General features: G+C 42.3%; 1 protein-coding gene across 1 annotated transcript in view; it reads right to left on the bottom strand.

The window, feature by feature from the left end:
* Positions 1-11,520, bottom strand: part of LOC118429779 — a 19,521-nt gene extending 8,001 nt beyond the window's left edge. The window contains exons 1-3 of the mRNA XM_035840412.1: positions 10,823-11,520; positions 5,321-5,354; positions 4,890-5,029 (exon numbers count right to left, since the gene is read on the bottom strand). Of these exons, the coding sequence (XP_035696305.1) occupies positions 4,890-5,029; positions 5,321-5,354; positions 10,823-11,360 (712 nt within the window). The 5' untranslated portion in view covers positions 11,361-11,520. The remainder of the gene's footprint in view (positions 1-4,889; positions 5,030-5,320; positions 5,355-10,822) is intronic.
* Between the last annotated feature and the right edge of the window lie 1,430 nt (positions 11,521-12,950).

Here is a 12,950-nt window from a genome sequence, read left to right as displayed (position 1 = left end):
AAAAAAGTACGTCAAAAGTACGTGCGTTGCTACGTTCATGGAGGGTTCTAGACAGGCGTGCTAACAATATCAAAAGACATGGCATGAAAGTTGTGTTTGTAAATGACTTTATGAAAGAAGTGATAATCCAAAATTGGTAAGTTCCGATCACGCCAGAATACAACAATTCAGTTGCAATAGTATAATTCAATGAGCACAGACATTGTATCACTAGGGTACGGACACTACTGGGGGTATGGACACTACTGAGGATATGGACACTACTGGGGGTACGGACACTACTGGGGGTATGGACACTACTGAGGATATGGACACTACTGGGGGTACGGACACTACTGAGGATATGGACACTACTGGGGGTTCGGACACTACTGGGGGTATGGACACTACTGGGGGTACGGGCACTACTGGGGGTACGGGCACTACTGGGGGTACCGACACTACTGAAGATATGGACACTACTGGGGGTACGGGCACTTCTGAGGATATGGACACTACTGGCACTACTGGGGGTACGGACACTATTGGGGGTATGGACACTACTGGGGGTACGGACACTACTGAAGATATGGACACTACTGGGGGTACGGACACCACTGAAGATATGGACACTACTGGGGGTACGGACACTACTGGGGGTTCGGACACTACTGGGGGTACGGACACTATTGGGGGTATGGACACTACTGAGGATATGGACATTCCTCGGGGTATGGACAATAATGGACACTACAGGGCACGGTTATCTACACTTACTCACTAACTGCTCGGATATACCCTGAAGTTAATTCTTGTATATCTGTGATGAAATATTTGTAGGATCAATACTGACATGGCTTAGTCTGGTTCTTTACCCCTCAAAACATGGGGATAGACCCAAAACGTTTGATACCATGTGTAGTAAGTAAGATATTCACATAAACACACTATGACCGACACAATGACCGCCTTAATTTGCATGTTGTTTGCCTATTCAACACAAAATATCGGTGTATCTTTACTGTGATGGCTTAATATGATTCTTTGCCCCTCAAAACACGGGCATAGACACCAAAATTGTTTTGATACCATGTGTAACAACTGTGATATTGACAATAACAATATTTTCCGTAATGGTCGCCTAATTTGCATACTGTGTGGACTGCCCAAGGATGACTGAGTGGTATCACTCAGATTCTTATTGTGCACACCTCAGAGGTATAGAAACAGCAAAAAGTCTTTGTACGGGTCGTATTGCAAGGTTATCAAACAAGAAAGCTTTTTAAAAAAGCTGCCCGGTGCGTATTTCGGGAGAGAAGCTGAGTTAATAGCGTGAGTGTGACGCAATTAACTTCTTGCAAAGGATCTCACATCACAATGCACTGCACGGGGAGGTCTGGTAGATGACAGGTCTTCGGTGCAGCTTCCCTATATTACATCCAACACAAAACCAAAAATCAAAGCAAGCTAATGGAGCCCACCTATTGCTTTCCTGTCAGTCTTCTGTTACGTTACTGTGTAATATGTTGTTTTTTTGGTAACAACTGGAGGTCATTCGAAGTCATCACAGGCGTGAGGTTATGATTATTAAGATACTATAGAAATATTTCGATATCAATAGATCAGTAGACAGTTGTTACTGTTTGGTTAAATACCTTAAACCTTTTTGATAACTTAAGATATTTTGAAAGCAAGGGAGAGAATTAATCATGTGTTTGCCGTTACGAATTGTTGTTAGTAGCTTAAATGTTTGATTTTTCAACCAATTTTAGCATCCAGCCTTTTTTGTACCGTCAACAACATGAATGAATGAATGGTTTATTTAAGTGTCTAGTTAACCAGTAAATTATGCTGATCATAATTTATGTCATGTGCTGTATATCTGTTCTTTAAATCTTCAGCTTTGATTTATCTATTGCTTTATCTCATTTCTTCCCATTGAATTTTGTTTTGTGTTGATTTGTTTCAAATACTACAAGATTCAGGTTAGATGTTGATCCAAACAGAAGTGCACAATCATATGTCACAAGACAATCATAGCCTTATACTGTAAATCATTCATTTAACTTGCACGGATTTAATTTCGCAGTAGCGGGGAAAATGACTTTTCGCGGTGGTTTTAATTTCGCAGTAACACCATAGACTGCAGTCTAATACCATTACTAGAAAAATTTTCGCGTTCAGTCTAATACCATAATAGAAAAATGTTCGCGGTGCACGTGGTATTAAGTTCGCGGTGAAGTGGTTACCACGAAACTGAAACCGTGAACATTAATCCACCGTGAACATTTCTGCATTTACAGTATCTGGACAAGTAAATACATATAAACCTACCTTGCACATTTAACCCAACATGGACATGCAAATGGAATGGTGCTGCCTACTACAACGAAAATGACGTCGGTAAACCGACACATTTCTAGATGCACGCGCCGATACTTTTCCAACATGTTTCTTATGTAAACCCCACCTGCACTGTGCATGATTTACATTACTATTCGGTGTTTCGAAATTATATAAGAAACACTACACAGTCTATAATTTCACAACAACAACGTTGCAATCAAACGTTGTAGGTCTTAACGTTCCTTTGAGACGGGGGGATTAGGTATCAAATCGTACATTTGTCTCCACACGAATCGCCCTCCCACCCAAACTAGCTTGAATGCTTCAACATCAAGTCGAAAATTATACGTAGAACGATACAAATGGCATATCAAGTCATGGGTTCGATGAAAGAGCCGGGCTGTCTACCTGGCCTGTCTACCTGGCCTGGCTATCACGTCAGGCTACTCAGATCCCCCCATTCATAGCCCCATCATATGGCACTCAGCTTATTGACAGGCATAGTAATTGCTAATCTCCAACCTGCCAGTGACCTGAGGCTGGCCTGTCCATGTGCACCACTGGCTGGGCCCTTCGGGAATGTGTCTGGGAGGCATTCCTTGCAGGAACACAGTCAAGTACCAGCACTGTGTGTGTGTGTGTGTGTGTGTGTGTGTGTGTGTGTGTGTGCGCGCGCGCGCGCGTGTGTATGTGTGAAATTTGTTTCTTTATTGAATATCTATCTTCTAGGACAGAAAATCTCAGCTTGTACAACAAGAAGGACGAGCATAAATCGCTGTAAAGCTAAAGTTGTACTGACCAACTATAATTACATGTACCTCCTTGTTCTCTATACTAGTATGCCATATTGACATATAAAATCTCGGTCAGGTTTCTCCCCAGAAATTTTAGTATATAGTGGAGAGACTGTCAAAAATAACCTGACGGTAAGAATGTAACCCACAAAAATTAGATTTCACTTCGTCCTTGTGCCACTGTGACATCGAATACTTGCTCCTTGGATGTTGGTATGGAATGGAATAGAGTTCCTTCATCTTTTTCAAGTACAGTCAAACCTGTCTATAGCGGCCGCTCAAGGGACTGGACAAAATTGGCCACTATAGAGAGGTGGCCGCTATAGAGAAAATGCTGATTGATTGATCACAAGCAAATAGTTACACATGGTTTTTTAATCAAGGAGCTTTTATGTGTAGCACTGTACATGTACTGCAATGATTGTTACACTATATGTACATGTATTAAGAAAACAAAAGCTAAATAAAAGTTTTAAATGTTCTACAGTTGACATTGTCTGAAGAGACCGGTATCGTCATATTTCTTTGATCCTTGAATCGGTTTGTATCCTTTCATACCGTTCGCCGTGCGTGTGTTCCCTCCCGCGTTCACACGTCAGATTCCACCATAATGCTAATGTAGTCCTCACAAGAAAAGCCTGTCATTTTAGACTTATCTCTTAATAAATGTTAGAATACAATCCACCATAGTCTGAAGTTTATGTAATTTTATCTGTGTAACAATTTATTTAGAATGTTTTTGTAATGTAAATTAACCTCAGCGATAGTGTATTAGAACGTAACTTTGCCACAATTTACCTTCGTAATAGTGGTGTCGTCTGTGGACCTTATATGACCTCGCTTGTCGGCGGTAAAAGGCAAATTTGTTTTGAAAATAAAGAGGTTTTAAATCCGGCGTTGGGTGACGATACGGCTGCTGTATGGCCGAATTCGTGCCGGACCGTAGATCAGCCGTCCGCCGTGGCCGTAATTGGCAGTGTTTCTGTGTCTGCGGGACCGGAAATCGTGTGGCCGTGGCTGCGTTGGGCAGGTGGCCGCTAAGCCTATTTCTTAATCATTACGAATCCAAGGGACCGACAAAAAGTGGCCACTATGGCCAGGTGGCTGGTATGCAAAGGTGGCCGCTATTACAGGTTTGACTGTAATTATGTAGAAAAGTAGTAGTTTGATAATGGAAGTTCTACAGCACTAACCTTGGCTAATATTGCTTAGGTTGCCTTAAACATACCATGACTTGTACACATTTGAGCTAAATATACATCACCCGTCTCTTGTTACACCATGATATTCCACATACTCAATGTTTTACCAGATGATCCAATTATGACTGCCAATGACGTCACACCAAGTATGAATCAAACCAATCGTCAAACCAATCGATCTAGCCATTGTTGACATTAGTCTGATTAAATCTCGCTTATAGCAGCCCGCCAAACATCCGCGGGGAGGGGCCAGTTACAGCCCTGGACAGCGGAGTTTGTGTTACACAGACTATGTTGACATATCTTGTTGACAGACAGACAGGCACACAAAGGCTAGTGAAAATATAACAATAATAATAATTTATGTGAGATAGCTTCATTCAGAGATTTCAATTGAAAGGACTGACTTTTGTCACACAGCTTCCCGCAAGGCGCTACCACACGGCACTACCGCACGGCCGTGAACATAAGACAAACCAAGCCTGGGTAAGAATGGACTGGATATTTAGCCCATTTTTGCCCTCACATATTAATTTTGGGGTCTCCATAAGATGTCAATTTTCTATACCTTGTGTTCCTTGTGTTTCATCTGGCAGTGAGGTAGGTGGGTAGATGTAGGAGGAAGGTCTGTTCTCATTGTTTACAGCATTGGTCCGGTGTCTAAAGGCATCCCTCAAACTGTAGACTTGGCTGGTAATAAATGCCCCACTGGTGGCAAAGAAAAAATAATTTGTAAAAAGTACAAACTGTAACATTTTCTTGAGTATAGTACTTGGTGGTAGGGTTCACAACAATATACAACCACTAGATTTGTTAGCAAGGAGAAATAGCAAAATATACATATAATGAAGCTAATTACTAGTAGGTGCATTGCCTTCAAGAGTATTCGGAAGCAAGAGTCTTCGATTAATTAATCAACCAACCAATCAATCAATCAATTGATCAACCAATCATTGTCTTTAAACATCCGAGTAACCAATATGAAATATATATACATACCCAACAGCTAGTGATGTCCAAGCAGCAATCTTTGCTAAAAAAAGAAATCAACATAAACAATTGGTCGACCGTAGGTAACATACTCTGTGGCCTAATTATGTTTTATGTCAGTTGTGATGTTTTCTGTGGTGTATGACTTGGTGTTTATATCGCATACAGAACATATCACATCAACTTATACCAAAAACTTACCTAAAAGCTAACATACCTATCACTGTCAAATCTAAAACACAGTCTTGTACGCATCAACAGTAAAATCAGCGTCTTAATCGAACGACACCAAATGAAAACAACTACGCACACCATTTTAAAAAGTGGGTCAGTGACAGCTGTGGACATATATATAACTCCATATCTGCTTGGAGATAAGTAATTGCCAAACCCCATCGCCCATTGGCCAGCTCAGCTGCTGTTCCACGATACGAGGGAAAAGGTTTTTTTTTTCTCAAACCATAAAATGCATAATGATATGACTATGTCAAACCAACCTCAGTACTGGAAACGACGACAACATCTGCTTGACGATATTCAAGGCTTAATGCGCTATCATAACGAAGACCTGAACCACTTTACCGGATGGCGTAGGGGTGAAAATAAAAAGAATGTGCATCATTTCGCAACGGAGTATAGACGACATGCCAAACCACATTCGATTGCGGCAAACGGAACATAGAGTTGTGGGTGCGAACACTCAACGCATAAAGTGATCACAAGACTCTGTCGCTGGAGGTTACACTCCAGTCACAGAGTAATGAGTATCTAGCTGGTCATTACGGGTTTGATGAAAGAGCTGGGCTGTCTACCTGGGCTGTCTACCTGGCCTGGCTATCACGTCAGGCTACTCAGATCCCCCCATTCATAGCCCCATCATATGGCACTCAGCTGATTGACAGGCATAGTAATTGCTAATCTCCAACCTGCCAGTGACCTGAGGCTGGCCTGTCCATGTGCACCACTGGCTGGGCCCTTCGGGAATGTGTCTGGGAGGCATTCCTTGCAGGAACACAAGTACCAGCACTGTGTGTATGTGTGTGTGTGCGTGTGTGTGTGTGTGTGCGTGTGTGTGCGTGTGTGTATGTGTGAAATTTGTTTCTTTGTTGAATATCAATCTTCTAGAACAGAAAATCACAGCTCGTACAAAAGACGAGCATAAATCACTGTAAAGCTAAAGTTGTACTGATTACATGTACCCCCTTTTTCTATATACTAGTATGCCATATTGACATATACAATCTTGGTCAGGTTTCTCCCCAGAATTTTTAGTATATAGCGGAGAGACTGGCAAAAATAACCTGACGGTAAGATGACTATTTTTCGGAAAACCTAATCTTATTTTCTGACAAGTTGACATTGTAAAGTGTAAAGATTGTGAAGCAAACACGTTTGCACTGTTTAAGTGTTTTCATCAAAATGGGATCATTTTGCAATGACAGAAGGTGTCAAGTTCTCCAAGAATAATAGCAATTCCTTTAGCAATAGTGAAACGACTATTGTTTTGATCATCGCCCATTCACAAGTTTTTGCAGCCAATGCTGATTGGAAAAGTGACACCGCTTGGCACAAAAATCTGTAAATTGTCATGAATTTTAGCAAACCTAACCAGGCAAATAGGAAGAAACACACTAAATCTTAAAAGTAGTAACGTTATAGTGGTGCTGGGCCAGGAACATAATGGAGGGCCGCCCCTGTTCCATCCTCTGGGGAGGACCCTGTCGGTATAGTCACATAGCCTTTTAGAGGCTGTGGATTGTTATCCGCTGTACAATTTTTGTGTCCAGGACAGAGCCCAATCCTCTCCTTCCACTGCCAATAATCTCTCGTACCCCCTTGTACAATTGGATGGAGTCCAGGGGAAAGTCCTGTATTACCAGCACAGTTTTTGTGACATGTCAAAGGATGAACCCAGAACCTCTGTTTTCTAGGTCAAACATTTACCCAACACAACAAGGTAGGAGTCCGAGAAGATTGGCCAGGCAAGATCGCACCACAGGGGCATATATGAACAAACAAAATATTAACTAAGTAATTACTAGCTTGCAATTTTCAGACCAATCTGGTACATATATTAGTAATACCATATTGCCAGAATAACAAGAAAACCTCACCGTTATAAGATCTTTTTACAAAATATAATGATAAAGGAGTATCTTCTAGACTAGGTTTTATATAACATGTGAAATAGGAGTCATTTGCTACTTTGCAAATACTTCATTTTAGGAATAGTCCTGACTAACAGCTTTTAGGAATACATGTAGTCCTGAAATGCAAGACTAAACAGCTTCAAAATTAGGATCTGGGACACGTCCCCATAATTATTACTACACACAGTGCTGGTACTCGTGTTCCTGCAAGGAATGCCTCCCAGACACATTCCCGAAGGGCCCAGCCAGTGGTGCACATGGACAGGCCAGCCTCAGGTCACTGGCAGGTTGGAGATTAGCAATTACTATGCCTGTCAATCCGCTGAGTGCCATATGATGGGGCTATGAATGGGGGGATCTGAGTAGCCTGACGTGATAGCCAGGCCAGGTAGACAGCCCAGGTAGACAGCCCAGGTAGACAGCCCAGGTAGACAGCCCAGGTAGACAGCCCAGGTAGACAGCCCAGGTAGACAGCCCAGCTCTTTCATCAAACCCATCAAGTCATTACTTAAAATGTACATTGTAATATATATAACAACTAGAAAGGCAACATTTTTTTAAAAAAATGCAGGATGTTTGCAAAGGGAAAAGAAAAGAAAAATCGCAAGAAAAGAAACAACTAGTAGAAAGGCAACGAGGCGTTGGCAAGCCCCCCTCCCCACACGGGCCGTCCGACCGACCGTAACGCCCCGCACGTCTTTTGAGTGCAAGAAAAAAAATTGAAAAAGGCGTGTAAAACGAACGATGCCCTGTTCGCAAGATGAAAACGTTGTAAATACAAGATACATATCTAAAATGGGGAATAAAAAAGTGACCCTGCGGGACTCGATCCTGCGCCCTTCAGCGTGTGAGGCCGTATCACTCCCAACTTATGCTACGTGGTTTGAAATGGAAGGGCATAATAAGAAAGGCTTGATGTATGCATCCATGCAAACCAAAGAACGGCTGAAGGGTCCAATGGTCCAACCAACCGCTTCTCTGGGGACTAACCCGGTGCTACGCACCAGGAAAAATGGGGTTTGGCAAACGGGCTATAAACTCACCAACCAAAAACATTGAAAAATGAATAAAAATTGCCGAAATGGAATTCAAAATGTGCAAAACAATGTTTTCTACACATGACAGGCACATACTCTGCGGTATTTCAAGTTAGAGGGGCAAAACTACCACTGAAAATGGCCTACCTATACTACAGCATAAATGCAATGGAGACTGTCTAGCCTTGTTTTTGTGCAATGACCCCGGATGAGCTCAGTAAATCCAAAATGGCCGCCACATCTAGCAATACACTTATTAGATAATGTGCAAATAAGAGTCTAATTTGCATAATTAAGTGTGTCATAATCCCTTAGCAGAAAAGTATGACATGTGTACTTTGTACAGTACTATGCATAGATTATGTAAATGCACAAGTCATTTGCCTTATTTATCATAAAATGTAAACTCTGCCAGACGAAAGACAGTATATGTGTTTGTTGTGAAGACAATCATAAATAACACAGATTGTAGTAATTCCAGCCTTATTTGCATAATGAATGAGACAAGATGAAACAGTAAATCAACAAAGGCTCTTAATATTTCATGGAGGTATGAGGTCTCCCAACTCATGTTTTGCGGAAGGACCCGTGAACCATGCATATGTATTCATAGTGCGATGAACCGCCAAATCTGTCTCAAAACTTTTCTGATCACCGCCTTCGAGCTAGTCCCATACAGTTGATTATTATAGCCCCAAATGAGACAGCTATAGGGATTATTCAATCACGTGATCCACCCCTAGCAACTACCCGAACGCCATAGCAACGAGCGGTGTCGGCCATTTGGGGGTTCACTTTGAGCGCGGCTCACAGCGGCTCGCTATGCAAGTCTCCATGAAAATTGAAAATATTTCTTATGCAAAGCACAATTTCCCTTAAAAACGTTTAGGTTCATAATCAAGGTGTTTTGACTTGTGGTGGGATGTTGGTCTAGCGCTGGTAAAGCCTACACACATCGGGTAAAAGTAAAATTTGTTTCGCGTTTCTCGATAACAAGCAAAGCCGGGAACAAACATACAAAGGGACTACATGTAACGTTACTAGTGTTACGACTCGGAAACAAATGTGGGTTTCTGCCATAAGAAGATCTAATCTTACTAGTAGAATTTTGTGAACCAATGTCTTTAGTACACATTTTGAATCTGGACAACTGCAGTAAACGATGAGCCAGATAATTATGTCGACTGGGTACCTGCTCCGACACAACGTAAATCTGAACATGGACCTACACTCCACTGAAGCGGGAAGGCCAGAAAAACAGAGCCGGACAAACAGCAAAGACGAGAAATGATAGAAATAACATGTCCCCAGGTTCTATGAAGAATTTCTACAAAAGTACAACGTTTACTGGCTATCACAGTGTCTGTGAACAGCAACGTAACCTAACCACAGTCGCGTTTCCGTCTTAGTGCATTAGACTTTGGAACTTTCCCGATCACAACGCACCTTCTGCCAACCCGATCTCTATTTCCATATATTAAGTGGTTGTATGCCTCCTGACACTAACGTGTACGCTTTGAACTGATCAGTTTATGTGTAAAAAAGCCACAATCACACTATCAAATAGTCCTCTGTCACTGTTGCCGTGCTCGAAGATGCTGAGTCACAGGGTCAAACTGCCCCTCACTGATCAAAAATACGTTATTTCCACCCGATTTATGTAGTGAAAATAATACTTGATGTTGTATCCTCTTTGCATAGTCAAACATGGTGCAACCCACTTCACTTTCTTCGGACATTTTAAGACCAACGCTGTAAATCGCTGTACTACTGTAGCGCATGAACCCCAAGATGGCGGCACACTGGAGTAAGGGGTAATGACGTCACGTGAATAAGCCCTATAGCTTTATCCACTCTCTATAAACTAATTTTACCCTCTACGTAGAAATTCGGCTGTCACACCGAAAGAGGAATCCATCATCAGAAACTGATTTTTTCTCATCCCCAATGTATTATGCAAGCATACTAGTTGCAGTGACTGAATTGGAACACTTCCATTTGTGAACTATAGTTGTGTTGTGTTGTGTTGTGTTGTGTTGTGTTGTGTTGTGTTGTGTTGTGTTGTGTTGTAAGGGTATAAAAATTTCTGACAGCCTATTTTGTATTAATGGGGGATAGCCGTCAAGTTATCTGACCACGCGTCCACGGGTGAACCGCCAATCGTGCACTTTTGACAAATAGCCCTATTCGCCTGAACCTGATCGCCTAAATATTGCCAAACATTCAGATCCGAACATCATTCATGCCTAATCTCTGAACAACACTGTGATCATAACGTTAAGAGTATCATATGGGAAAATTTAGATATTTGTGATTATACATACCTGATACTGATTCCTGAAAAGTAGACGTTTTTCGTGGTTCTTCTACCTTCCCAGCTGCGCCTTTGAGTGGCTCTGCGGGGCATTTGAGACTGCAGACATGTTCGTGAAAGCGCTCTAAAAGAAGAAGATCATTTTCTGCTCTCAGAAATCCGACTGGTCGTTTTTCCAGAGCTTTCTCTACAGTCTGCAGAAATTGATACCTTGGGACCATAGCCGCTGGGAAGGGCCCCACGCAAAATTCAACACAGTCTTCGGTCGACGCAGAAGAACATGCAGAACTGTCAGACCAGTTACACGAAAAAGAAATTGAGGCGTCGCCAATGAAAGTATGATCCAACTGGTCCATGACCATTTCTAGTGCACGTGGCCATTGTTTGGGCAAGATTGCTGCTAGATATAGTCGCATACCAGGATCCATATCCTCTGAAAATCCAGCCGCCGTTAGCTTCCCTTTCTCGGTCCAGGTACAAGTAAAGTTATCCAGCCAGCTGGGATCAGTCGGGGAGCTACGTTGACCCGCAGGTAACATGGCTGCCATGACGGTCGACTTTATCGTCAAGAGCTAATTTTTAACCAAGTCTTCAACATCATACTAGAAACAAGGTCCTCCACTAAAACCTCACATCCTAGAATTTCGGACTACGTCTTTTGCGGAAATAATGATCTCAGCATGGCACCTATAATCTAGTTCCCTACCTGACTACTCTAGCCATTTTGCAAGTCAACACCTCGTCTTTGTTTGCTCACTATCGGGAAACACGTCATCCAACAAACATATGGAGACACAGTAGCGCAAGTGTGTAAAACGTCGCGTGCCGTGTTCGTGGACTTCAAACCTTACACAACGCACAGTCATGTGACAGTGGTAGCGTCGGAGTGCACTGTTGGAAAACAGTTCAAGAACGGTGGGTTTGGGTGAGTCAAACATTTGTGTCCAAGCGCCAGGCAACGGATAGGACAGTGTAACATGACATGTTTTCAAAAATAAACCTATGCATTACCAAATGTGCAATGTGCAATTTCAGAGTAGCTATTGGAAGTACGCAAAATGTTACTAATGGTTGACATATTGGACAGCAGTGTAATATATGGAAATTACTGGCAAGTTACTAAATGCATGGCAAAGTTGCTGAACTTTAAGACTAGTACATGCTCTGAAAGATTGCGGAAAGAAAAATAAACTTAATGTGATGACGTGAAAATGACTGTCAATTTATTACTCGTCTGTTTATTAGAAAATTATCTAAAACGTCGACACGTCCTACATATCTTTGTTTCTGAGGACAGCTCTCCTACGACGAACAAACATAAGAGGCAGAAACAACTTGACCTTGCCTTTGTCTTTCCAGGGGCGTGCCAGCTTCAACAACTAGAGATCCTTCAACGTGGACAAGTGAGGCAATTAGCCAACAATAATGAATGAGGTGAAATACGAATATGCTATAAATCACATGCATGAATGGATGGTCGACGATCGCCATTCAAAGATCACTGCATGTCATTGCCTTCGATGTATGCTCGCGGCCGTGGCAAGCGGTGTCGTCCTAGCTGAAGTAGAGACGCTTCCCAATGAAGACGGGCTTCCGACTGGAGTCTATGGGGTCTATCTGTCCTGGAGAAAAGATGTAAAGATACCACATGTTCCCCAAAAGGAGCAACCAGCCAAGGGCAGAAAGCGACAACAAAGTCCACCAAGAAATGAAGCCACCTCAAGTAGTGAAGAAGAAGAAAGCGATGAACACCTACAACCAAATAACAATGGAGGTGCAGCCGCTGCTGGAGGTGATCAGCCAGGCTTGAGGTGTGGAGAGACCAAACTAGGGCGGGCTCGACGTCTCTCAAAGAACTGCATTAACCTTAAGTTTGTTCCCACTTTCAAAACTGTGTATGATCCAGGAATCTGGACTGACGCCTTGCTAGAGGAAAAGCTAAAAGAGGCATTTGATGATTATCTCAAAAATGGCGAGGGCTCAGATCATTTGCAGAGCGGTAATGATGGACAGTGGACTGGTTCATTCCATTATGAGGGTAGTACATACAAGCTTCAAGGATATTTCGAAGTGCAAACAGATAATGAGCGGGAGATAAAGGTAATCAAGACTTGCTATTTCCTCCCCGAAGAATGAGA

Source organism: Branchiostoma floridae, chromosome 13, assembly GCF_000003815.2.
Source record: "Branchiostoma floridae strain S238N-H82 chromosome 13, Bfl_VNyyK, whole genome shotgun sequence".
Classification (NCBI taxonomy): Eukaryota; Metazoa; Chordata; class Leptocardii; order Amphioxiformes; family Branchiostomatidae; genus Branchiostoma; species Branchiostoma floridae.
This window is presented reverse-complemented; position numbering and strand designations above follow the sequence as displayed.